General features: G+C 51.8%; 10 protein-coding genes across 10 annotated transcripts; 5 read left to right on the top strand and 5 right to left on the bottom strand.

Moving 5' to 3' along the window:
- Positions 1-567: 567 nt before the first annotated feature.
- Positions 568-1826, top strand: PtrM4_072380 (uncharacterized protein; the record flags this gene model as incomplete). The annotated part of the gene is made up of 2 exons (XM_066105985.1): positions 568-862; positions 922-1826. 2 exons carry the CDS (start codon positions 568-570, stop codon positions 1824-1826), a joined length of 1200 nt encoding a protein of 399 aa, XP_065964612.1.
- Positions 1827-2254: 428 nt separating this feature from the next.
- PtrM4_072370 (uncharacterized protein) lies at positions 2255-6081 on the top strand (the record flags this gene model as incomplete). The annotated part of the gene is made up of 7 exons (XM_066105984.1): positions 2255-2281; positions 2330-2370; positions 2420-2540; positions 2589-4625; positions 4678-5052; positions 5098-5771; positions 5820-6081. The coding sequence occupies 7 exons, from the start codon at positions 2255-2257 to the stop codon at positions 6079-6081; spliced, it is 3537 nt and encodes a 1178-aa protein (XP_065964611.1).
- A 422-nt stretch (positions 6082-6503) lies between these two features.
- Positions 6504-8771, top strand: PtrM4_072360 (uncharacterized protein; the record flags this gene model as incomplete). Its single annotated transcript, XM_066105983.1, has 2 exons — positions 6504-7577; positions 7761-8771. 2 exons carry the CDS (start codon positions 6504-6506, stop codon positions 8769-8771), a joined length of 2085 nt encoding a protein of 694 aa, XP_065964610.1.
- A 115-nt stretch (positions 8772-8886) lies between these two features.
- On the bottom strand, positions 8887-9716 carry PtrM4_072350 (hydrolase HD superfamily; the record flags this gene model as incomplete). Its single annotated transcript, XM_001941468.2, has 2 exons — positions 8887-9539; positions 9635-9716. The coding sequence occupies 2 exons, from the start codon at positions 9714-9716 to the stop codon at positions 8887-8889; spliced, it is 735 nt and encodes a 244-aa protein (XP_001941503.1).
- A 309-nt stretch (positions 9717-10025) lies between these two features.
- On the top strand, positions 10026-10334 carry PtrM4_072340 (uncharacterized protein; the record flags this gene model as incomplete). Its single annotated transcript, XM_001941469.2, has 1 exon — positions 10026-10334. One exon carries the CDS (start codon positions 10026-10028, stop codon positions 10332-10334), a length of 309 nt encoding a protein of 102 aa, XP_001941504.2.
- A 2762-nt stretch (positions 10335-13096) lies between these two features.
- On the bottom strand, positions 13097-15525 carry PtrM4_072330 (thimet oligopeptidase; the record flags this gene model as incomplete). Its single annotated transcript, XM_001941470.1, has 4 exons — positions 13097-13310; positions 13361-14036; positions 14186-15380; positions 15436-15525. The coding sequence occupies 4 exons, from the start codon at positions 15523-15525 to the stop codon at positions 13097-13099; spliced, it is 2175 nt and encodes a 724-aa protein (XP_001941505.1).
- Positions 15526-16792: 1267 nt separating this feature from the next.
- Positions 16793-18028, bottom strand: PtrM4_072320 (uncharacterized protein; the record flags this gene model as incomplete). The annotated part of the gene is made up of 4 exons (XM_066105982.1): positions 16793-17701; positions 17753-17836; positions 17883-17949; positions 18003-18028. 4 exons carry the CDS (start codon positions 18026-18028, stop codon positions 16793-16795), a joined length of 1086 nt encoding a protein of 361 aa, XP_065964609.1.
- Positions 18029-18760: 732 nt separating this feature from the next.
- Positions 18761-19273, bottom strand: PtrM4_072310 (uncharacterized protein; the record flags this gene model as incomplete). Its single annotated transcript, XM_066105981.1, has 1 exon — positions 18761-19273. One exon carries the CDS (start codon positions 19271-19273, stop codon positions 18761-18763), a length of 513 nt encoding a protein of 170 aa, XP_065964608.1.
- An 863-nt stretch (positions 19274-20136) lies between these two features.
- Positions 20137-20678, bottom strand: PtrM4_072300 (uncharacterized protein; the record flags this gene model as incomplete). The annotated part of the gene is made up of 2 exons (XM_001941473.2): positions 20137-20450; positions 20498-20678. The coding sequence occupies 2 exons, from the start codon at positions 20676-20678 to the stop codon at positions 20137-20139; spliced, it is 495 nt and encodes a 164-aa protein (XP_001941508.2).
- A 560-nt stretch (positions 20679-21238) lies between these two features.
- PtrM4_072290 (mitochondrial 54S ribosomal protein uL29m) lies at positions 21239-22135 on the top strand (the record flags this gene model as incomplete). Its single annotated transcript, XM_001941474.2, has 3 exons — positions 21239-21605; positions 21659-21966; positions 22016-22135. The coding sequence occupies 3 exons, from the start codon at positions 21239-21241 to the stop codon at positions 22133-22135; spliced, it is 795 nt and encodes a 264-aa protein (XP_001941509.1).
- Positions 22136-22496: the final 361 nt, after the last annotated feature.

Here is a 22496-nt window from a genome sequence, read left to right as displayed (position 1 = left end):
GATCACACAGACGGAGCTCCCCCACCGCGGTCCCGGGCACGGCCTGCATAATGGAGGGCGGACATGACCTTGATTTAGTATGTTGTCCCTGGTGCCTTGCAGGTTTTCATCCTGGGGACATGAGCAGTCTAGAGCTCTAGTTGGACTGGTTTCGTTGTCCGCCTCGCCGGCGAGATGTATATGATTACGTCCTTCTTGGCCACCAAGCTATTTGCTTTCAAGGGTGCATACGGACGGCTCCTTGCGCGTGCTCAGACAACAACGATTCAGCGTAAGAGGCTTCAAGGTCTCTAGAAGAGTCCAGTTTACTTTCATTTGTTCTTTTTCCAGTCACATTGATATCCTTTGCCACATACCCCAGATCGTCAACGATTCACGCCGTCACTCCCAGGTCGAGTCTCGGATACTCTATCGTCGTGGACCCACGATCATCATTTCGCCTTCACTCCCGGTTCCGCGGCCACTGAACAGACCAGCTCTCTCTACTACGGTGTAACTCACCCGACGGCATCGACAGACACCGTCGCTTTCCATCACCGAATGTCCACGGCGAAGGCCGTGGGGACAATGGTCGAAAGTCGGCAGCATGAGTGTCTTGCGATCATCTGTGTCTTCACAGTCGTCGCGTCCTTTACTGTTTTCCTCAGGCTCTGGTCACGGTACCTGGGACGCAACTTTTGCTGGGACGACCACATTATCATCCTCGCATCTGTGATATTCATAGCAGACACTGTAGCAACATGGGTATATGTGCTACTAAGTGGCACTGGCTATCACATCTACGACTTGCCTAAGAAGTCCATCCCATCGCAACTCGTTGCCATAAGATGGAACTTCGCAGTGCAGATGATGTATCACCCTCGTACGTGTTTTCCCATGGACCGCTTGCAACAATCGCTGACCTACGGTGACAATATCTAGTCATGGGGTTGATCAGAGCCTCTATTATCATGTTCCTGTTCCGGATGAAGGACACTCGTCGGCGTATCAGATACCCTATACATGCCGTCTTTTGGCTCAACATCTTCTATTCGGTCGGAGCAACTATCGCCAATCTCTTCCAATGCAGCCCGGCGTCGTATGCCTGGTCCCGACCGGCCATGGATAAGGTTGGTGCTAATGGAGAAGTTATACGGGGTGGAACATGCATCGACACTCGCACGTTCGTACTCAGTTCGTGTGCTCTGTCCATCTTCATGGACCTCATCATCATCCCGATTCCTTCCATCATGGTGTGGAACCTCCAAATGCACCGGCGCACAAAGATCCTTGTTGTGGGTGTCATGAGCTTGGGATGGATTGCGACTGGCGTTTCAATTGGCCGGTTCATAGTCTACTACTATCGCTTTGCGCCCACGAACAAGGACCGCACATGGGACATTGGTATTGCCATCAGCATTGCCGAACCTGCTGTGCATATCATGACGGCATGCGCGCCCGCTACAAAGTGCCTTTTCCGATACCTGTTCCCACAGTACGGCACCGGTCGGTTCACCTCGTACTATGAGGATCGCACCGCCACCACGACCCGACCAGGCAAGTTCGCATCACGAGGATCTCGGATATTCAACTTTAGATTATCCGACAATCAAGGTGATAGTGATAACATAATGGAGCTGGGGGGCGCACCAAAGACTGATCCGCTCCCACGCGATACGGCCAGCGAAGGCGGGTACGACTTGAAGGGGAAGGAGAGTTTTGATTCAAAAGACATACACGAAACCTCTGAAGAGGCTGGAAAGAGGACTCGTTCCAAGACTGCGTGTACTGAAGTAAGCGAAGCTGAGGAAGCTGAGCCGAAGCATTGCCTGGGGCGGGCTCGGTGACAGGACCGGGTTTGCCTTCATGAGAGATGACAGCACTTGATAATTGGCGAAATTTCGCATTTCCTTGAATACACATGATACTGTGGGCTTGACCGCCAGTAACACTCCATTGACTCTTGATCATTGTGATGTATGTGGTACATACCCTTCTTATCAGAATACGTGAGCTCTTGTAGTATCCAAAGAGTGGCATAAACACCATGTAGAGACATCAATTAGCCAATTACATAGCTAGAACAGGGGAATAACCGTCTAGCTGTGATCGCATGAAGGCGTGGTCCGGGCAATGACATCTGGAGTGTATCGCGCAGGCACGTGAATGAGGGGCTAGCGCGTCGTAAGAGGCGCTATCGCCATTTTGGGGGAACCCTGGTTTACGACCGCGGAACACAACAAACACAGCAACGACAACAGCATATGCAGCCACCATGAGGATTATAGAATTGGTGATAGATGTACGTATCTAATCTAGAGGGATGCGACAGCTTCTAATGTGTTTCTAGGGCTACAAGTCGTACGCTGTGCGTACGGTCATCTCCGGCTGGTATGTTTACCCACCACTCAAACAGAGAAACACGGCTCAAATGGAATAGGGATGAGAGCTTCAACTCAATCACGGGACTCAACGGATCCGGAAAGTCGAACATTCTCGATTCAATATGTTTCGTGCTTGGAATCAACAACTTGAGTGTTGTACGAGCGCAGAACTTGCAGGTAGGTTAAGGCGTCGACTGGCATTGACCGTGTATTAACAGATTACAGGATCTCATCTACAAGCGTGGTCAAGCGGGCGTCACGAAAGCGAGCGTAACCATCGTATTCGACAACCGCGACAAGACGAAGAGCCCGGTCGGCTTCGAGGAGCATGCGCAGATATCGGTAACGAGGCAGATTGTGCTAGGCGGAGCGAGCAAATATCTCATCAATGGACATCGTGCGCAGCAACAGAGCATACAGAATCTGTTCCAGTCTGTGCAGCTCAACATCAACAATCCCAATTTCATGATCGCTCAGGGAAAGGTTATGCAGGTGCTGAACATGAAGGCCAAGGAGATTCTGGCTATGCTTGAAGAAGCTGCGGGCACGCGCATGTTTGAGGACAGGCGAGACAAGGCCTACAAAACCATGGCGAAGAAGGAGATGAAGGTGCAGGAGATTACGGAGCTGCTACGAGACGAAATCGACCCAAAGCTCGAGAAATTGCGGACTGAGAAGCGTGCATTCTTGGAGTTCCAGCAAACGCAAAGCGAACTAGAGCGCCTCACCAAACTAGTGGTTGCATACGACTACATACGGTACAACCAGAGGCTACAACAATCCGCAGAGGATCTCGAGGCGAAGAAGCAGAGGGCAAGGGACCTTGAAGAGTCTTCTGTGCGCATGAAGAAGGAGATTGAGAATCTCCAGGAAGATATCAAACAGACCAAGGCGACCCGGGAAAAGGAACTTCGTAAGGGTGGCAAGTTCCAAGCACTCGAAGAGGAGGTCAAGACGCATTCGCACGAGATCGTCCGTCTGACGACTGTGCTAGACCTCAAGAAGACCAATATGGAGGAGGAGGCTGACCGTGAGAAGGGCATTGTGAAGAGCGTAAAGGAACTGGAGAAGCTACTCCAGGAGAAGAAGAAGACGTACGAGAAACTACAAGAGAAATACCAGACTGCTCACGCTGAATTGGCAAAGCAAACAGAAGAGGTGGAGAAGAAGGAAGAACTTCTTCAGACACTACAAACCGGTGTAGCGTCGAAAGAAGGCCAAGAAGGTGGTTACCAAGGTCAACTGCAGGACGCCCGAAACCGCGCAAGTGCAGCCGCCACCGAACAGGAGCAGAGCAAACTTAGGATATCACATCTTGAAAAGCAAATCAAGGAGGATGAGCCGAAGGCGAAGAAGGCAAAAGAGCAAAACTCCGGCCTACTCAAGGATCTCGAAGCGTTGAAGTCACAGGCCAAGAAGCTGGAGGCAGACTTGGCAAAGCTAGGCTACAATGAAGGTCAAGAAGCGGACATGTACCAGCAAGAGTCACACTTGCAGGCTCGTATACGGGAACTCAGACAACAAGCCGACGGGATGAGGCGACAGGTCGCGAACATCGACTTCAGCTACAGCGATCCGACGCCCAACTTTGATAGATCCCGCGTGAAAGGTCTGGTTGCCCAGCTATTCACTCTCGAGAAGGAGCACACTCGCGCAGGTACAGCTCTTGAGATCTGTGCAGGAGGCCGCTTGTACAATGTCGTAGTCGACTCAGCTGTTACTGGCAAGCAGTTGCTGGAGAATGGAAGACTGAAGAAGCGGGTCACCATCATCCCGTTGAACAAGATTGCCGCGTTCAAGGCCTCAGCAGAAAAGATCGGAGCTGCCCAAAAGATTGCTCCTGGAAAGGTTGAGTTAGCTCTTTCACTGATCGGCTACGAGCATGAGGTCAACGCGGCTATGGAGTATGTCTTCGGCTCAACTCTCGTCTGTGAAGACGCTGAGACCGCTAAGCGCGTGACATTCGATCCAGCAGTGCGCATGAAGAGTGTCACCTTGCAAGGTGATACATATGATCCTGCGGGTGTCTTGTCTGGTGGTAGTGCACCCCAATCTAGCGGGGTGCTCATCACGCTACAGAAGCTCAATGAGATTACGACAGAGTTGCGCTCGCAAGAGAATCAGCTCCAGTCATTGCAGGACACAATGGCCAAGGAGAAGAAAAAGCTGGACGCAGCACGCAAATCAAAGCAGGAGCTTGACCTCAAGAGGCACGAGATCAAGCTTACCGAAGAGCAAATCAGTGGCAACTCTTCTTCATCAGTATGTTGTCATGCTTCTCTTTTAATGTCGACAAATGCTAAAGACTTTGTAGATTATCCAAGCTGTAGAGGAGATGAAGCAAACTATTGCGCAGCTGAAGGAAGACGTCAAGGCCGCGAAAACACGACAAGACGAAGCGAACAAGGACGCCAAACGCATCGAACGTGACATGAGCGAATTCAGCAACAACAAAGACAGTAAACTGGCGGAACTTCAGTCATCACTCGAGAAGCTGAAGAAGGCTTTGACGAAGAACAACGCATCTATCAAGCCTCTGCAATCCGAGATGCGTGAAGCTATGGTTGAGTCTGAGCAGTGCGGAAGCGACCTTGCGGCTGCACAAGAACAGCTCGAAGAAGTTCAGACTACGCTGAAGTCGCAACAAGAAGAAATCAATGAACTGTTGGCAGAGCAAACACGGGTCAAGGTAAGCTTCTCACAGTAACGTCACCCTCAATACTAACGGCTGCAGGATGCACACGATGTGGCGCAAGCCCAGCTAAGCGACGAACAAGCAAAGCTAACTGGCTTCGACGAAGAGCTGCGTTCGCTGGAAGATGCCATCAGATCGAAGAACTCGTCAATTACAGAAAGTGGTCTAGAGCAACAGAAGCTAGGCCACGAAATTGAGAGGTTCGGCAAGGAGCAAGAGGGTGCGGCGAGCCACGTCAAGTCTCTTGAGAAGGAGTACGACTTCATCGCCAGCGACTCTGAGCTATTTGGGCGGGCTGGAACCGTATACGACTTCAACGGCGTGAACATGGCGGACGCCAAGACGAGGCGGAAGTCACTGGAAGAGCACTTCCAGCAGAAGAAAAACAAGATCAACCCCAAGGTAATGGCGATGATCGATAATGTTGAGAAGAAGGAAGCAAGTCTCAAGAAGAACATGTCCACCGTTATTCGCGACAAGTCGAAGATCGAGGAGACTATTCTGAAGTTGGACGAGTATAAGAAGGAGGCGCTACACAAGACTTGGACGATCGTGAACCGTGATTTCGGTCAGATTTTCAACGAGCTGTTGCCTGGAAGTTTTGCGAAGCTTGACCCGCCAGAAGGCAAGACGATTTCCGACGGTTTGGAAGTCAAGGTCATGCTGGGCAAGGTGTGGAAGCAGTCCTTGACAGAACTCAGTGGTGGACAACGGTATGCACCAGTCTCTCTGAAGCAATGAGCTCCACTAACATGCTAAAGATCTCTCATCGCTCTATCCCTCATCATGGCTTTACTGCAGTTCAAGCCCGCGCCCATGTACATCCTGGATGAGGTCGACGCCGCGCTAGATTTGTCGCACACCCAAAATATTGGTCGCCTCTTCAAGACGAGATTCAAGGGTTCGCAATTCATCGTCGTTAGTCTAAAGGACGGCATGTTCCAAAACGCGAACCGTATTTTCCGCACACGGTTTGTTGATGGTACCAGTGTGGTGCAAGCGACATCTGGGTCGGATCGCTAGCGGCGTTTGTATAATGTTTTATGAGGCATGGCTTGGATACCCGGTGCGCATGGACTGAATTGTGGGTTGGATTGATATCTGTATAGGCTTGCATAGGAGGGTGTTGGCGGAGTCTTGTTTACGGCTCTAAAGTCCTGGTTGGGAAGTTGGATATGCACATCTTCGGCGTCATTGGTCGCTTCCCCGTTGGGGTGTCTTGTCGTCCACCTCTCCTTCCCGATTTGGAGATGGAAGATACAAGCTTCGATTACTTCCACGACCACAACAGCAACATGTTTCCTATCTTCGCACATGACCTATTCTTCCGCCAACCCATTTGCGATATACCTATAGATACAATCCGACAAAACCGCTGATTGATGTTCAATAAGCGGACGCCGACGCGTCACATCTGAGTCGTGGTAGTCACCGCCAGTTCGCACATGTTGTCGGCACCGTTGTCGAGGGTCCACGCAACTGACGCTGCCGCCGCGCCCCACTCTGGTATTCCCCTAGATACATCAGACGTACACACACCCTCTGCACACGACCTCGGAAAACTCGCCAGAAATTACACCTCACTTCAGGAACACGCCGATCATCTCATTGCGGTCGAATCATCAAGTCAGGATGACGGACTTACGCCGAGACATGCGAACAGGCGGGAAGGCTTCGTCTGGGGCCAGCAATCGAACTTTGAAGGCCATGGGAGGTATAATCCTAACCTGGTGACAATGGGGCAGGAGCTTCCGGACACACCTCCGCCGCTAGAGGAGATCATACGCAGAGCCACTATTGTGGATGCTGATCATCTACAGAACATCAAGCTACAGCATGTCGACAGCATGGAATCGCGTGCTTCCACTTCTATTCATATGACCGACTCCTTCTCCACCAATACCAGTGAATCATACACGCTCGATAACAGAAGGTCATCCATCGCGGCGTTTGCAAAGGGTATTGTACGACATGTGCCGGATATGATACTGCACCCTCTAGAGAGCAAGCAGGTCCAACCTAGACGAGACTCGAAAGAATCCGTTTCAGTCAAGTTACAAAAGAAGGATCGCGTGCTATCATTTGCCCCATTACCGACTGCAACCTCAAAAGAATCGCACGATAAGTCTTGGAGACCACCCGTTATACATGAAGCACAGTCAGAATCCATCAACAAATCCAGCAAGCCTAAGAACATACCTTCACCATCGGCGAAAGGCGGACTACGAGATCGCAGAAAAGTGCAATTGGATCTCTCGATGCCCACCGAGATGCCAGACCTTCCTCCTCGTGGACGCTCGCCAGCGGACTTGGTAGGAAGCCTCGGTGCCCCACGCCAAAGGAGTCCCAAAACGCCTTGGGTCCGCAACAAGCAACCAACATGGGAACCATTGCCAATAGCCAAGTCCGCGCCCATTATTGAGGAAGCCCACGCTCGTGACGACGGTCTGTGTCTCCTACCAGGTAGTGATGCGCTTGTCTCGTTACAAACGCCCAGGTTCGAGAGGCCACCTGCCAAAGTACGAGATCGATGTTACATCTCTCTTCCAAAATCCAAGAGAACGCGTAGTCTCTTGAGTGGTCACAGCGGTACGAGTGCGAGTGCGAGCGCCAGCGCCAGTAGTGCGACGACCCCGGCAGAGGAGCACGTATACCAAGAACGACAGACCCATACGAAGGCAGAGCTACAAAAAATATCACAGGCTACGACGAGGTCTCGCCGATGGGCGTGGAAAAGCAAGGCATCTAGTGAAGACGCTCCTCCTTCTCCCGCGTCTGAAATCTTCGGTCGCCGGTTTTCCATTAATCCCTTCAAACGCGCGAACCGCATATCCGACCAGACCGGCATGGAAAGTCCCAAACCAACTACCCCTGCCTCTCACCGCGCTCCAGGTGGCAAACAAAGACCTCCACCGACCTCTTTAGCATACATGGACGCCCCGCCTAGTTTTGTTCCACCAGGCTTAAGCCGTGTCCCCACACCTCCCCTCTTCGACGCAAACGGTGAAGTCAGGGGGAAACTAGCAGACTTCTTCTTCGATGTCCAAGGCCCCGGGGGTCCAAGCACACGCCACAAACCCAAATCCAGTCGGGGAGGCTACTGGGACTCTGACGCCCTGCTGATGAGCCTATCGCACGACCTCGACAACTTCGACGACGAAGAGGAGGAGGAAGGGCCAGAAGGCCCACGCAGCGACTTCGTGTCCACACCCACAGACTTTGACACAAACGGTACCCCAGACCTCATAAGAGGCGATGCCGGATATCTAGGTGTGAAACCGCCTGCAAGTCCCTCGTTAGCTGCCTCAAGCCCCATGCTCGGCCACGACGGCTGGTACAAACTGCACAACCAGCTCTCGGTCGAAACACCCGACGAACGCACGTTGACACTCCTCGCCCAGCAAGAAGCAGAAGAGCGTCGGAAGTTCGAGTGGCTGGTTCCTGAACATTTGCCTAATTCCCCGCTGTGTCCGTTACACGAAAAGTACAAGGGACCGAGTTCTGGCCTTTGTTACTGGCATGGACGGCGGTCCGGGAAGAATATCAGAAAGGGCGAGTATGCGAGACCGGCGGAGCGGAGCGGGAATTTGAATGGGCCGAGTACTCCTGTGGATTATATGGGGGATTTGGGGTTGCTTAAGCCAGCGGGGCATGTGGCGACGCCGACGCGGGAGGTGAAGAAGAGGAGATTGGTTAGTTTGTCTAGTCCTTGAGCAGGGTTGGGCCGAATGAATATCAAATGGTGGCCATCGTTCTAAGTATGCACATTGAAGTATGTAAACATGTCTGTGAGCAAGCCCGGAAGACGCGATTACAAGACAGTCATGACTAGTCCTTGGGCTCGGTGTTGCCTTTCCATGTTGGCACCTTGCCAGCATCCTTCCACATTTGTTGTCGTTCGCGGAATATCTGCTTTACCCAGCCATTGACCTCATCGCTTACTACCTTCTCCGCGACCCAAGTGAACTCGCCCAGATCCTTCTCACACTTGTATTGCCGCTCATACTCCAACATCTGGACTAGAAGTTCGACCTTGTCGATGTCGTGGACGAATTTTGATTCTTTCGTTTCGCTGTCCTCGTATTCCTGCCAAATTTCCCGCACCTCCTTGCCATTCAGACCGCCGTTGAACTTACCCAGCAAGTTCGTGCAGATGTAGTCCATGGTGTCGGCTTCCCTCCTGCTCTTCTCCGGCTTGCTCACGTCATCTACTGGTGTGATGTCTCCGACCAGAGACTCGGCCATGTCGTGGATAAGAGCCATGCGACAGCACTTGAGTATGTCGAGATGTTCGGAAATCGATTTGGGGGCCATCATGGTGAGGATGCTCATGCGATACATGTGGTCGGAGATTGATTCGCCCTCAATGCCGAATCGGTGCCATCCTGCACGCTTGGTCGTCTTTAGGCGCTCGAGGAGGTGGAAGAAGGGGACGGGCGAGTCGGTGTTTTCCGCGTAGCGGGGTGTTATCTCAGAGAGGACTATGTGCACGTTAGACGTGTTTTGAGGGTTGAAAGTGGGGGATAAGAGAGATTATCGCATACGGACGAGCCATTGCTTTGCGTTCATGACATACCAGTCTCAACTGTCCAGGTGCTCTGCTGCGCGTCCTTTGCCTCATAGTTGCCGTTTGTTTGTGTTGCTTCGTCGACTGTCATGATTTTTGTCTGATTTGTCGGCAATGTGTAAGAGAAAGTGGAATCGAGTGCTCTAGGTGAGAGAGTGTGTCTTTAAAGGGTGAATGTGATGTTTGTTTAGCGTGAATGTTCTGGCCGCGGCGTAGTGAAGTGGGACAAAGTCCTAAAGGTCAAACCACGAACAGCAAGCGCGGGCGGCATGGTGGGTAGCACCCGGCTTGGCAAACATTACAAGGGTCCGTCACACCGCAACACCACGCATCCATCGCCGTTCGCAAGGGTCGCTCACCGGGCTGAAGCGCGGATGCATGATACTCGGGGGCAGCAGCCATGTCACGCCCTACCTCGACCACTTCTACAGCCACGACGGCAACGAGCAGTGGACATTCGCGCACCATGTCGGTCAAGACAGTCACTAAGCCTCAGCCAGTAAATTCCATATCAGTGTCTGATATCAAGATCTTCGTGACCAACCTGCGACTGCTCGACTTTGACTTGCGCCAAGACTGGCCCGGTATCACGGTCCAGACTTTCTCGGGCAAGAATGCGGACCAGAGACAGAGAATCGGTGGAACCGAGTGGGCCTTGTTCCGCTTGTTCGAGATTTGGGATCCAAACGAAACAGCCCAGGTACGTTGATACGGTGGTAGACTTATGCTGTCTCTAATGTACCCTTAGAAACTTCAACCCTTCTTTCCCCCACTCGAACCCCTCCAATCGCTAAACCTCCGCGCCGCCCTCTACCGATGCTTGAACGAATTGAAGAAAAATGGGCTGCTGGGCAGGGAGTCGGTTCTTAGAAAGACTATGTTGGATGAGTGCAAGGGCGAAAAGTTCTACGAGATCATTGCTATATTCTCCAATGCAGTTCTTAAAAAGGTCATCGCAGCGAGGGAGCAAGGCCTTGAGGATGTGGCAGTTGCACGGAGGCTAGCGACTGCGCCCATGCTGTCGGCAGACCAACAACGCTCGTTGCTTCCACTGGCAATTGCGCACAAGGCAGCTCTGCAAAATGTGCTGAGGCAAAAAGAGGAAAAGAGGAGGAGATATATGGAATTCCAAAATTTGCTGGATAACAAGGCCGTAGACATCAATAGTCGCATACACAAGTGCAAGGAAACGCCTCGAGCAAAGAGGCCGGCGGTACCCCCGAAGGAGGCAGAGGCAGTCAAGAAGCAACTCAAGGACAATTGGATTGGCAACCAGAAATGGCTGCATGTCATGCTTCACGGCGACGGTGTCCACGCAGAAGATGCTTTCCTCAATGGTCGCTTCGACAAAGTCTGGCATATGGTGGAGAAGGGCAGCAAATTGGAGGATGTCGCGGCTGAGGCTGGGCTACTGGAGAATCTGCAGTCACGGGTGCAAGAACAGCAAAAGAGATTGCAGACATGGAAGAACTTCCACGAAGAGCTACGGGGAGAAGGAACAGAAAAGAGTGCTTCGGTAAATGGCAAAGCTGGAACGGCTATCAAGGAGTTCAAGTTCAAGGATCACTCGCAGTATCAGCTGCCCTCCTTGAAGGAAACGATCGATGTCAAGAGCAAGCGGCCGGCTATGCGAACAAGATATCGGGACATCTTGTCCGAGATGGAGGATGAACTTGAAAATGCATCCAAAGTCAAAGCAAATCCCATCTCTACCATTATACCGCGAAGGCGTGTCTCGCCGAAAAAGGCCCCTCCACCTGTGCCAAACCGAAGTAAGAAGCCTGCACTCCCTGAATCGTTTCCAGCATCACCAACGAGCTCTGCCGTGCCTCCTAAACCTCAATTACAATCGAGACAGCACTCTTTTGATAATGTCCCAGTCCTCCCCCGGCCATCACGACAAGTTCCAGTGGTTGTTACACCAATCGACTCGGATGCAACTTTGATTCCCAGCACAGCACCCACTTCAGATACTGTTGAGTCTTCAGTTGGAACACCACACGAGGCCTCACCTGTATCTAGATCTATACCGCCTACTTCTGACCCAATTGACGAGACACTTATCTCCGAAACTACAGAGGAGACACAGCAAGAAGCATCGCCTGAACCCGTACCGGCAGTGTCGTCCAGCTATTCATCTCAACCGTCAATCCCTACCTTCGACCCACCAGTCCTTGACGCCGAAGAAGCCCTAGCCGACCAAATCATAAACTCCATCGGCGAAGCAACGCCCTCCCCCGTCAAAAAGCCACAACCACGAATGTCTCTCTCCCTCATGGAGCGCACACGCATGACAATGGCGCGCACAAACTCGTACGAAGCCGTCCCGGAATCCCCAGACCTCCCCTTACCCTCCACCATGGGTCCACCATCCCTCCCGGAAGACACCGACCGACAAGCCACCCTCCTCGAACGCACACGCCTCAGCATGCTCGCCACCCAACAATCCAACCACCCCCGCCCCGACCAAGCAAATAATCAAACACGCAAAACTAGCCGTTCGAGCTTGTTTCCTGTAAACCAATTCGGCACCACTCCCCGCACTCGCAGATCCATGGAGAACCTAGGCGACGACGACGACGATGACGCAGATAATATTGAACGTACTCCCACGGAACAATTGTTCAGTGATGAAGTGGATTACGACCGCGTGTTTAAAAGTAGACCCCGTATTGCTACTAGTCCCGTGTGGACGCCGGGGAAGGAACCTGATGGTGATGATGACGATGATGATGTAGATGGTGTTACGGGCATTGATCTGGGGGATGTGGATCAGGATGATGACGAGGATGGGTTTACGCAGAATTGGATGGATAGTCCGAGTCGGGGGAAGGGGAGGGTGTGAATGGGTTTGTGGGGTGTGGAAGGGTAGATGTTGGATAGATGGTCATGGTGGTGGTAGGGAAGGGGATATGAATTTATTCAACGTTAAAATCATGTTCTTTGCCTGGAGTGATTCGAATGCTTCGTGATATGCTTTTTGAAGGCAAGGAAATGATAATGGGAATAAGTGAGTCTTGTTATACTTTGCCAAATACAGTCATCTTTAAAGGATGAGGATGTTTGGCAGATACGAGGGAAACGGAAGGAAGGTGGGAGTGACTTTCACATACCGAGTATCTGAAGAAACGCGGATTTCTTATTCAAACCGGATTTGTTTATTGATAGTGCATTAGCAATACTCCCTACGCTGGCGTCTATACCACACCCAGACACAAGAGTCGAGCTTCACCACGTCCCAGTATCCACCCAACCGTCAGCATCATGAACAGCATGCCTAAACTACCTTGCAAGATCTTTACTCCACCCATCCATCCGTACCTGGGCGATGGAGCGCTGACTGCAATACTCATCCTGATCCACGTCTTCAGTCCACCACCAGTCATTTCCCATGATATCCGCATCCACGATGAAGCCACGCTCCCAGTCTTCGCGTTTCCAAGACTCCGACACCCGCACATTGCTCTCGTTCTACTGAGAAATGCCAAGTTCCTTGTAGAAGGCATCGGTTTGAGGTTTGCGGCCGAGGAACTCCTCTAGGATGTCCATTTCCTCCTTTGAGCCACCGCGCTCGAGGACGGTGTGGCGGTATCGCCTGCCTTCCTTTCCGTTCATGGGGTCGGATTTGAAGACGGAGTAGAACATGTCTGTGGAGTAGACTTGGGATGAGAGGTAGCCGTAGTAACTGTGATTGTTAGCAAGAATCCCACTGTAAAGAGGTGGAATTCGTCATACCCAGCGTCATAACCACCGATCAAGTGGCCGAATGTAGCCTGACCGTTACCCCAGTGCCAGTCACCCTTCTTCTCGCCCTCCAATGATTCAGGGCCCTTGAGCTGACTGATTTCGTGTCTCAAAGAGTTGTACTTCTCAGTGATGTCCATCTTCTCCAGCTCCTCGTGACTAGCAGGCTCGTGGACAGTCATGTCGAAAGTACCAAAGTGCAGCTGCCTCAGGTTGAACAGAGCATCGTTGACGTGCTTGGTCGAGATCAACTTGGCTACCAGCGATCCGGGAATCTTCTCGGATGGCTTCTTATCGGCACCCGATGACTCAAGATACTCCTTCTCGTAGTCGGCGGAGAGGTAAGAGTAGTGGTGCGATAGAGCGCGAAGTTGAGATGGAGTCCAGCACCAGTTCTCCAGCATTTGCGATGGTGCCTCGACAAAGTCACGAACAGTGTTGGTGCCGTGGAAACGAGAGTAGGTTGTTCGGGAAACTAGGTCATGAATACCGTGGCCTAGTTCGTGGAACAAGGTAACGACTTCGTCGTGCTTCAACAATGATGGCTTCTTCTTCGTTGGCTTCGAGAAATTGCACACCAGCGCCGTAGCGGGATATCTTCTCTTGCCATTCTCGTCAATGTAGCCAGGCTGGAGGTTGAAGTTTGCGGCGTGGCCGTACTTGCCCTCTTTGGAAATGTTAGCAAATCTTTACAAAGGGAGGGGATGCAGTTAGTGAACGTCGTGTCATGTGACCAAGTACTATCCCGATCGGGAATGGCGCACTCGACACGTGACAAACTCCCACTATTCGCCTGTTGATGGTGTGATTACGTACCTCGCGGGTGGAGATCAAGATAGAGGTAGCCGACAAAGCCAGCACCTTCGCCCTCGTCGTCCCAAACGCTGAAGACTTGCACATCCTCGTGCCAGACAATGTCCGAACCCTTGCCGCCATCTGCAAGGGCCGCCCTTTCTTCCTCGCCAGCAATGCTTATAAAGACCAGGCCAAAGAGCTCCTCAAAGATCTTCAGCATACCCTCGATGGTGGGCTGCAGAGGGAAGTACTCAGCGATGACCTGGTGGTCCAACTGGTAGTCCTTCTCCAGCATCAAGCGGTCGTAGTATCTGTGGTCCCACAGATAGTAGTCTTCAGACAATGGGCCCGTCAACCCATTTGCTGCCACGTCCTGCTTCTTCAACTCGATCAATTTCTTGATCTCCTTCTTTCCGCCCGGCGCGAGTTTGGTGCGCAAATCACCAAGGAAGTCGTTTACCGTCTTAGGAGTCTTCGCCATCTTATCTTCGATCCTGAACTGGGCATGGTTATCATAGCCAAGGATACGGGCTGCCTCATCGCGGAGGAGGACGGCCTCCCTGAACAGGGCTACGTTGTCGTTGCACTTGTTCTCGTTTGCAACAGACAACTTCATCCGCGTCTCCGGGTTGGTAGCGTATTTCAGCGTTGGGAAGAGATCGGGATACTTGAAGGTCAAGAAGATCTTGCCCTCGTTTTCGCCCTCACCCTTCTTCAGACCCGAAAGGACATCCTCCGGTACACCGTGCAACTCCTCTGGTGTAAACCACAAGCCCCCGTTCTCCTCATTAAGGTTCTTCTGGAAAGCGATGCCAATTGTGCTCAGTCGCTGCTTGATTTCCTTGAATCTGTTCCTCTTTGGACCCGCAGGCAGACTAAGCCCATTACGAATGAAGGTCTTATGGTCCTTCTCCAGCAAGCGCCGAGACTCTGGGTCCAGTTGCTCGTCCTTCTTCAACACAGCATCGACGAGGTTGAAGACATCCTCGCGCATGGATGACTCGATGCCAAAGTCGTCAAGCATCTGCTCCACCTCGCTGGATGCATCGCGCAGGTCCTTGCTCGTGGAAACGGCGTTGTAGAAGCCAAGAACATGGGATTCAATGGCCATTTTGTTGTCATCGCGGGCAATTGGAAGGATAGCATTGGCAAAGGTGGCGCTTTCGGGCTTGACGTCTCGAACAACTGCATCTTGAACACTTCGGGATCTCTCGATCTAGGCCGTGTCAGCGGCGGATCTATGCGGAAGAAGGGGGAAAGCTTCAACATACCAGCCTCTTCGCATCGTCAATCAAGCTCTGGCGGGTAGCCGTGAACTTGGGCGGCAGCTGCGGCGGCGACTTGTATTTCGAAGGCGCCATGCTGGAGTTGGTGAGGGGTCGAAACGGTTGTGTATACAAAGGACTCTGCAGGGGACGAGGTTTGACGTATTGCAGAATTGAGGGGTAGCGCCCGCCGATTCGAATGGAAGCCAGGACGGCTGTCGTTGCAATGAAGAGAGCGACTGCGGCGAAGAATAGCTTGACGAAACGGGAGGGAGCCACGTTGGTGTTCAGCATTAAGCTAGAGCAGCTGTGGCTGGTACCGATGCCGGCATGTGGGGGATTTACGATTAGACGCGTGTGCTGCGATAAACAGACAACCTTGTAGCTACTAGCACGACAGGTGGATGCGGTGAAGGTGAGTGTGTACGTGACCTCTTTCACCTAGCATGTATGCTCTAGCCCGTAGCAGTAGACTGCTACGAATCATGGGGAAGCGATCCGCACCCGTGCATGCATGACTTGCCTAGCGTGGTAGCTTCATAGGCCCCGCTTGTGTCTTGCACCACCTTAAAAAGGTAATGTAACGTGAGCCACCGCTATATTCCGGTTACAAATATGTGTGCAACTCTCATAGCGTTACAAGCCAGCAGATGACTCCATGTAACTACGCTCCAGTGTACCATGTTGGTCACCAAGGGGTCATGGTGACTGACATCTTGGCACACTAACATCACGATCCTTCTGACAACATCACTATCATGCAACAATTTCTGTACGATGTTTTGCCATAGGCTTATACCGTCTTGGCAAATGCGTCGCTGAAGAGTTTTGGGTTGTAATTACACAAGAAAATCACCTCATGAGGCTTGGGGGTATCCATTACACGGGACGTATCACTTGCTCGGCCAAGCAAAGTCCCGTCAGCCTCGTTCAACACATGCCTCAGAAAGCGCCACACGGTCGTAGCAAAACAGAAGCCATGTCCACCTCTAAGCAAGGCGAATATATACTATTCGTAAAAAATCATACGGTAGGAATACAAGTGCATATATACGCCAAGGCATGCTCTTGGCGCGTTGTGCTGCTGAAGCCCACTCCACATCATCGCTGCGAGGACACATTATCAAACCCCATCTCAAATCTACTAATCATCACTAGGTTTTCTGGCAAAAGTCAGTGGAATGATCCAAGTTGACATGTAGGAGTATCTTGACTTACTATGGGTATCGTTGACAAGTGACGGCGCAGTAGACCAGCTACTGCTGAAGCCACCCTCTGTCACTTGTCCACAAGCCCACCTCCAAACACGAACTTAGACATTACAGTTATACTACCACTTCGACTTTCAAACACCTCCAGACTCTCATATATTCATACGTGGCTCATGCACTGGCTCGAGTGCAGACTCCTGCTGTGTGCTACCAGTACGGGGATTCAACTCTTGTGGTACTGTGATGAAAGGGCCCCAGTTAGGACGTCTCATTTTCACTGGCTGCTTCGCCACTGGATATCCCACTGGCTTTTCGCCCTGGACTGGCCATTCACCCTGGTCGATTACTTTGGGCGGAGTCTGGGCTTCAAGCTCAACTGGTGTTGCTGGGGTAGCTGATATCTTCTTTTGTACTGTGCCTCTTTCCTCGACTTGCCTGTCGCGGAACAGAAGGCGAAGGAAGGGTACTGATGCTGAAATGATGCCGCTGTTGGTTTCGACCTGGCCCCATAGGAGCAGGTCGTTTCCGTAGCGAGCAGAGTTCGATGGTGACTCGGCCCACAGCGCCATGACCCATACGCGTATAGAAGATGCAACAATGGCCAATAGGCCTACCGAAAAGACACCGATAAGCGCTAAGCGCTTGCTCATAGGAATGCGAAGACTGAGTAAAGCCGGAAGGGGAAGCAGGAGAATGATGACATCGCTCAAGAGGTTGGCAGCTGCAGAGAACGCCCATAGCTTGACGGGATCGTAACATTTGGGCTGGCGGCGGTTCGGGTCGAACTTGTCGAATGTAGCAAAGTAATTGGCAGGAGACCAAGCGTCCGATGGGTTTTCGCACTGAAGTATGGCGGCGATGACGGCACCGATGGTGTACATGACGACAATTGCCATGGTCGCATAGACGAGGCGACGGAAGGTGCGGTTTGAGGCGATTGTTCGGTAGAAGAAGAGGATGCTGAGCTTTACGAAGCCAAGAGCTAAGTTGTAGCTCAAACGGTAGATCCACCAAGATATAAGCGTGCCGAGCACCTTTCCTTCAATCAAGGGTCGCTTATCCTAGGCCTTGTGTTAGTTTGATCAGCTCAGAATGAGATTCGGTTGACGTACTGGTCGTCTAAGGTAACTAGATCGATAGCCGCTGCTCGTAACGTCTTGATAATAGTTGACAACGAAATTTCCCCAAGTGCAGACCTGGGTCTTGTCAGCTCAATTTCACGTGGAGGAACGCTTTACTTACGAGAGCGACAAACATGAGATGGTCGCTCGCAGTAACTTTGCCCATGAGGTAGTAGCGGCAGTAGTATCTAATGGAGTAGATTAGTACTTGTTGAGTGGGTTCAGTGACAGATAAACTTACCGTAGTCCTACGATGACCGTCGACATTGTGGTCAGTATCGCCCCAACGACTACCACCACAAAGCCTGGTCGAAAATACATTGTGTAATTGTTTGTAATTGTTCAATGCGAAGATGCAAATCAATTGATCCCGATTCGAGAACACGACCGGTGGAACTGTGTGCCCGGGCAACAACAGAAGAACACGGATGGGGGGCAAACAGTGAACATGAAAGATGGGCCTAAGCGTTCGATTATGAATAAGGGTAGTGTGCCTTAAGGTTCTCCAGGTTTACACGGGCGGAAGGTTATGTTCCATGCAGTGTGTCGTGCATCCTGAGTGTGCAGAGGCGCAATGGCTACCCCAGTCGTGACCATTATGCCCGAGGAGCGACCTCATGGCTCGACGTGCAGTGAACCACAATACAGGACCGGCATCTGCGATTGGTCCATCGCATGGAAGGGGGTTTATGACACGCGAAAGATGCTAGGTTTAGAAACCATTGTATACCCCTCGGCAGTGGAATTATCGAATCGGGCCTGACGGGACCATGCCGCCATGTGAGGAAAGAACGAAACTGGGCTACGTCGGGGCTGCGGCTCAAAAGCTTAGACGGAGTGTATCTCAAGCCCATACTTGGCTATTGAGGCAATGCGTGCAAAAGTCCAAACAGCTGCTAACTGTGAACAGAGTAGACTATGCCACCAAGTGGATGCAGCTGGACAGTAAAAGGCTTGCATAAAGTGATCGGCTCGGCAGCAGAACATCCACGAGAAGGATCAAGCCGGTTCAAAGCCGGGGTCCCTGCCGGTGTGGTGAGTGTCTGAGGTACCCCAGGCTGAAACACGCGTTGCACGCTGCTCAACGACGACGATCTGAGGCGATAGCTGACTGATCTTTTGGCCTTTGGCGCCCATAATGGGGTTCATGTCGTTCCGGTAGCTAAAAGTAAAGTGCAGATCCGGGAAGACCCAGCCACGTTGTTCTTGCTGTGCCTCCCCAGGCGATTGCCCATCAGTCAACAATGCAAGAGTAACGTGCATGAATAGAGGAACACTCAAATCGAGAGACTTGAAGAAGTAGGATTCTAGAAAATTTGGACTGGATTTCTCCGGTAAGAGAACAGGATCATATAAGACTGATGTGTAGTAAGAAGGGAGGTAGTGTTTGTGGCGCAACGAACTGCCGCGATGACCAAACGCCAACACGAAATGACGGGAGCTAACAGTTGGAATTACAGAAATCAAAGTTAGCGAGGCGCCTGTCATCGTAACGCGAATTGAGTTTCCCATAGTGGTGGGCTTGATTGCTGCGATTGCTGGTTTTGGGAGTAGCGGCAAGAATGTCGGGCAACTGCACGCGAAAGACCATGACTAGAAAGTAGTCAGTAGTCGGTAGTCAGTAGTCGGCTGCGCCATTGCGCGAATTATTCGACTCCACAACAGGCTCTTCACGTCTGCAAGCTGACAATGCGAGGGCATGAGGACGCAAGGCGTAAAAGAAGGCTAAGCCTCGCACACATAGTGAGCGAGAATGACTCACCGGCGTAGCCTTTGATTGGATAGCCGAGCGGCAGCTAGTAGGCTGTGAACTTTGTTTTGGAACACCAGCGTCACTCGCGTGGTCCGATATCATGCATTACCTCAATTTGGACTTGGGGATGATGGAAACGATGGATTGTTTGAAAGATGGCGACAAACGCAACGATCCCTTTCCGTAAGTTGGTGCATAGTCGAAGGTGATGGACGTGAATACTGCCGCTATATCGAGGCCCGACCGTGCACACCTCACTTCCATCACTTCGACTCATTCTGAGTTGAGCTGGTGAGCATATATGCACTCATACTGATGTACCATTTCTCACAATGAATGAAGATGATGTAGAAGCAACACTGGTATAAGTAGATAGACATGTAGTAAATTATGTAGCATTCGTGAAACACATATCGAGATGCTTCAACATGACCTGACCGAGCGTGTGAGTGCCCATGACCGTTTCCATGCAAGCCCCTCCTGAGATTACAACACCCATTTTGCCGAAATGAGCACTACCGTGCCATGATCGTTCTAATTCCGACATCGTCTGAGAGGATGACCCAGTTGAAACTCGAAAGAGACAAGAGAAGCTGTCAGGTGCTGACAGTTTAGCACATGTTTACTTCTTAGCGCAAAGCAGAGCACGAAGCGTCTCCACCTCGCCTTCGAGCCTGGCGTTGCGGACTTTGAGCTCATCTCGTTCGGCTTTGACTTGCTTGAGTTCGGTTTCGAGAGTGCTCATTTGATCGACACGCTTTTGGCGGTAGCGACGGGCAGCGAGCGTATTGGCTTTACGCTTTTCAACGCGAAAGGAAGGTTCAGGTGCTAGGGGGCTGTCCTTTGTAGATGACAATTTGGAAGAATAAGAGTGCTCAGGAGATGACGAGCTCCGGTCCTTGGGACTTGTGGAGGAAGAAGCGGAGTGGGAGAAGTCTGCGTCGATTAGATTGTTGTTGGTTCATTATCAGGATTGTGCTTACCTCTCATCATTGGCACAGACGTATTCATATTGTTTGTGATTCCCGTGCCAGACGACACGGCAAACATGTTTGTATGTGCCTCGGCGAGAGTGAGGGGAGTGGAGTCGCCAGGAAGCAGTTGTGTGTCATGGTCCAGATATTGTGAGTCTAAAGTAGGAAAGAGTTGCCAATCCACGGTCATGTGAAAGGAAGGGTCCGGTGCAAGCAGAGCACTAGTCAAGGCGGCCGAGGAAGAAGTAGGAAGCAGCGAGGTGGAATCAAGCAGAGGACCGCTGTTGTCAGCGGTTGAATATGAAAGCGCGAAATCCCAGTTAATTGCCTGACTTCCAGGGTGGCTTGACGAAGACTCCGCGTTGAGATGGTTGCCAGAACATGCGGACGTTGTAGCTTGAGGCGAGTCGCATGGTGAGTGTGGTATACTGCATGTCGAGATGTTGTAGAGCGGGTCCTGATACCCGCCGGTGAAATCGAAGAAATCGTCAAGTGAAATTGAAAACTATCTGAGGGCGCCCAACACGGGGTGAAGAGCGCGAAGTTTGGTGAGGAACAGAAGAGGGGCGGAGCTGGCTTCTCTTTATACTACGCAGCCAAGGGCGGTGGGTTCCCAGCTGGGGCATAGTCTAGGGCTGACGGGGTAGGTTGCTCCCCACTAGTCTTCGGACCCCGGTCGCACTTTCCGCGCAACTTTCGTCGGCGTCGGCTCAGCCTTCTGCAGTGGCAGGCACAGCCCACACGCACGACATGGCTACCACATCCTCCTCACGACTCTTACGGCCCAATGTAGCGGTGACAACACACTCGGATGCTCTTTTTGCTTTCCTTGTCCCATCAGTCCAATTGGCGCGCAATGCCCCGCGAGCATGCTTCTCCACTTCGCCCGCACGATGGAAGAGAGACAACAACAAGGACAGGGGAAACTCGGCTGTCAGGGCCACTGGCCTACGCGCTAGACAAACGCTGTCAGTTAAGAAGAAGGACTTTGAGAAGCAGAAACTACCGAAGCCCGTCAAGGTCGAGGAGAAGGTGACGGGCACCCCAGACCACGGACTTTGGGATTTCTTCAAGGACAAGCAGCTTCTGCAGACACCAATAACCGAACAGGAACACGGTTCGCGGCGATTCGTCACTTGATTTCCAGGCTGAGGGCTGACTGAGATACAGGGAGAGCGTGGACCGTGGGCGAGCTGCGCGCTCATGACTGGGACTCACTACACCAGCTGTGGTGGATATGTGTAAAGGAGCGGAACCGGCTTGCGACGGAGAAGATTGAGCGCAAACGTATCAATGCTGGCTACGGAGATGTGGAGAATGCGAATCGCGACCAGACGGTGCAGGAGACGATGAAGGCAATCCTCGACACCTTGGCCGAGCGACACAAGGCGTACCAAGAAGCTTTTGCACTGGCGCAGAATGACCCTGAAATTGATCTTCAGAAGACTGATGGGCCACAGTACACGCAGGTGCCATATGTACGTTGCACTCATCAACGAAGCTCGATGCATGCTGACATGTTTGCAGGACCCGCTAGAGGAAGACGAGGCAGCACAGGACGCTCAGCAAGAGGCTATAGTCGAATCTGGCCCGAACGATATCACATCAGCAGAAGCACGGCCAAAGGACAAGACCAACTATGCATAAAGTGGGTGTTTACTGTACGGTATAAGCGCGGTGTTCACGCCGCAATGGAGAGCATGCACGGCCGCACCTTCATATACGTATTGTACATTATGTCGCATCTAGGATGGCGGGTTGTGTGCGCTCGTGGGGTACAGGACGCGTACATTTGAAGTGACAGGATAGCCCAGGTAGATATTGTAGCAAGCTGCAGGTAGCACTCCTAGCAAGCCATGAAGACGATGAAATGGTGAATCGCACTAGTCTAGCATATGCCAAAACGCGATAAGTTATGAAAGTAATGCTAGCATAGACACGTCGACCAAATTGGCGAGGCGCTTCCCAAAGAGCTACAACCCCACATCCATCTCACCGCCCTAAGAGG

Source organism: Pyrenophora tritici-repentis, chromosome 2 (genome assembly GCF_003171515.1).
Source record: "Pyrenophora tritici-repentis strain M4 chromosome 2, whole genome shotgun sequence".
NCBI classification, from domain to species: Eukaryota; Fungi; Ascomycota; class Dothideomycetes; order Pleosporales; family Pleosporaceae; genus Pyrenophora; species Pyrenophora tritici-repentis.
The sequence above is the reverse complement of the archived record's forward strand: the minus strand, read 5'-3'. Positions and strand labels throughout refer to the sequence as shown.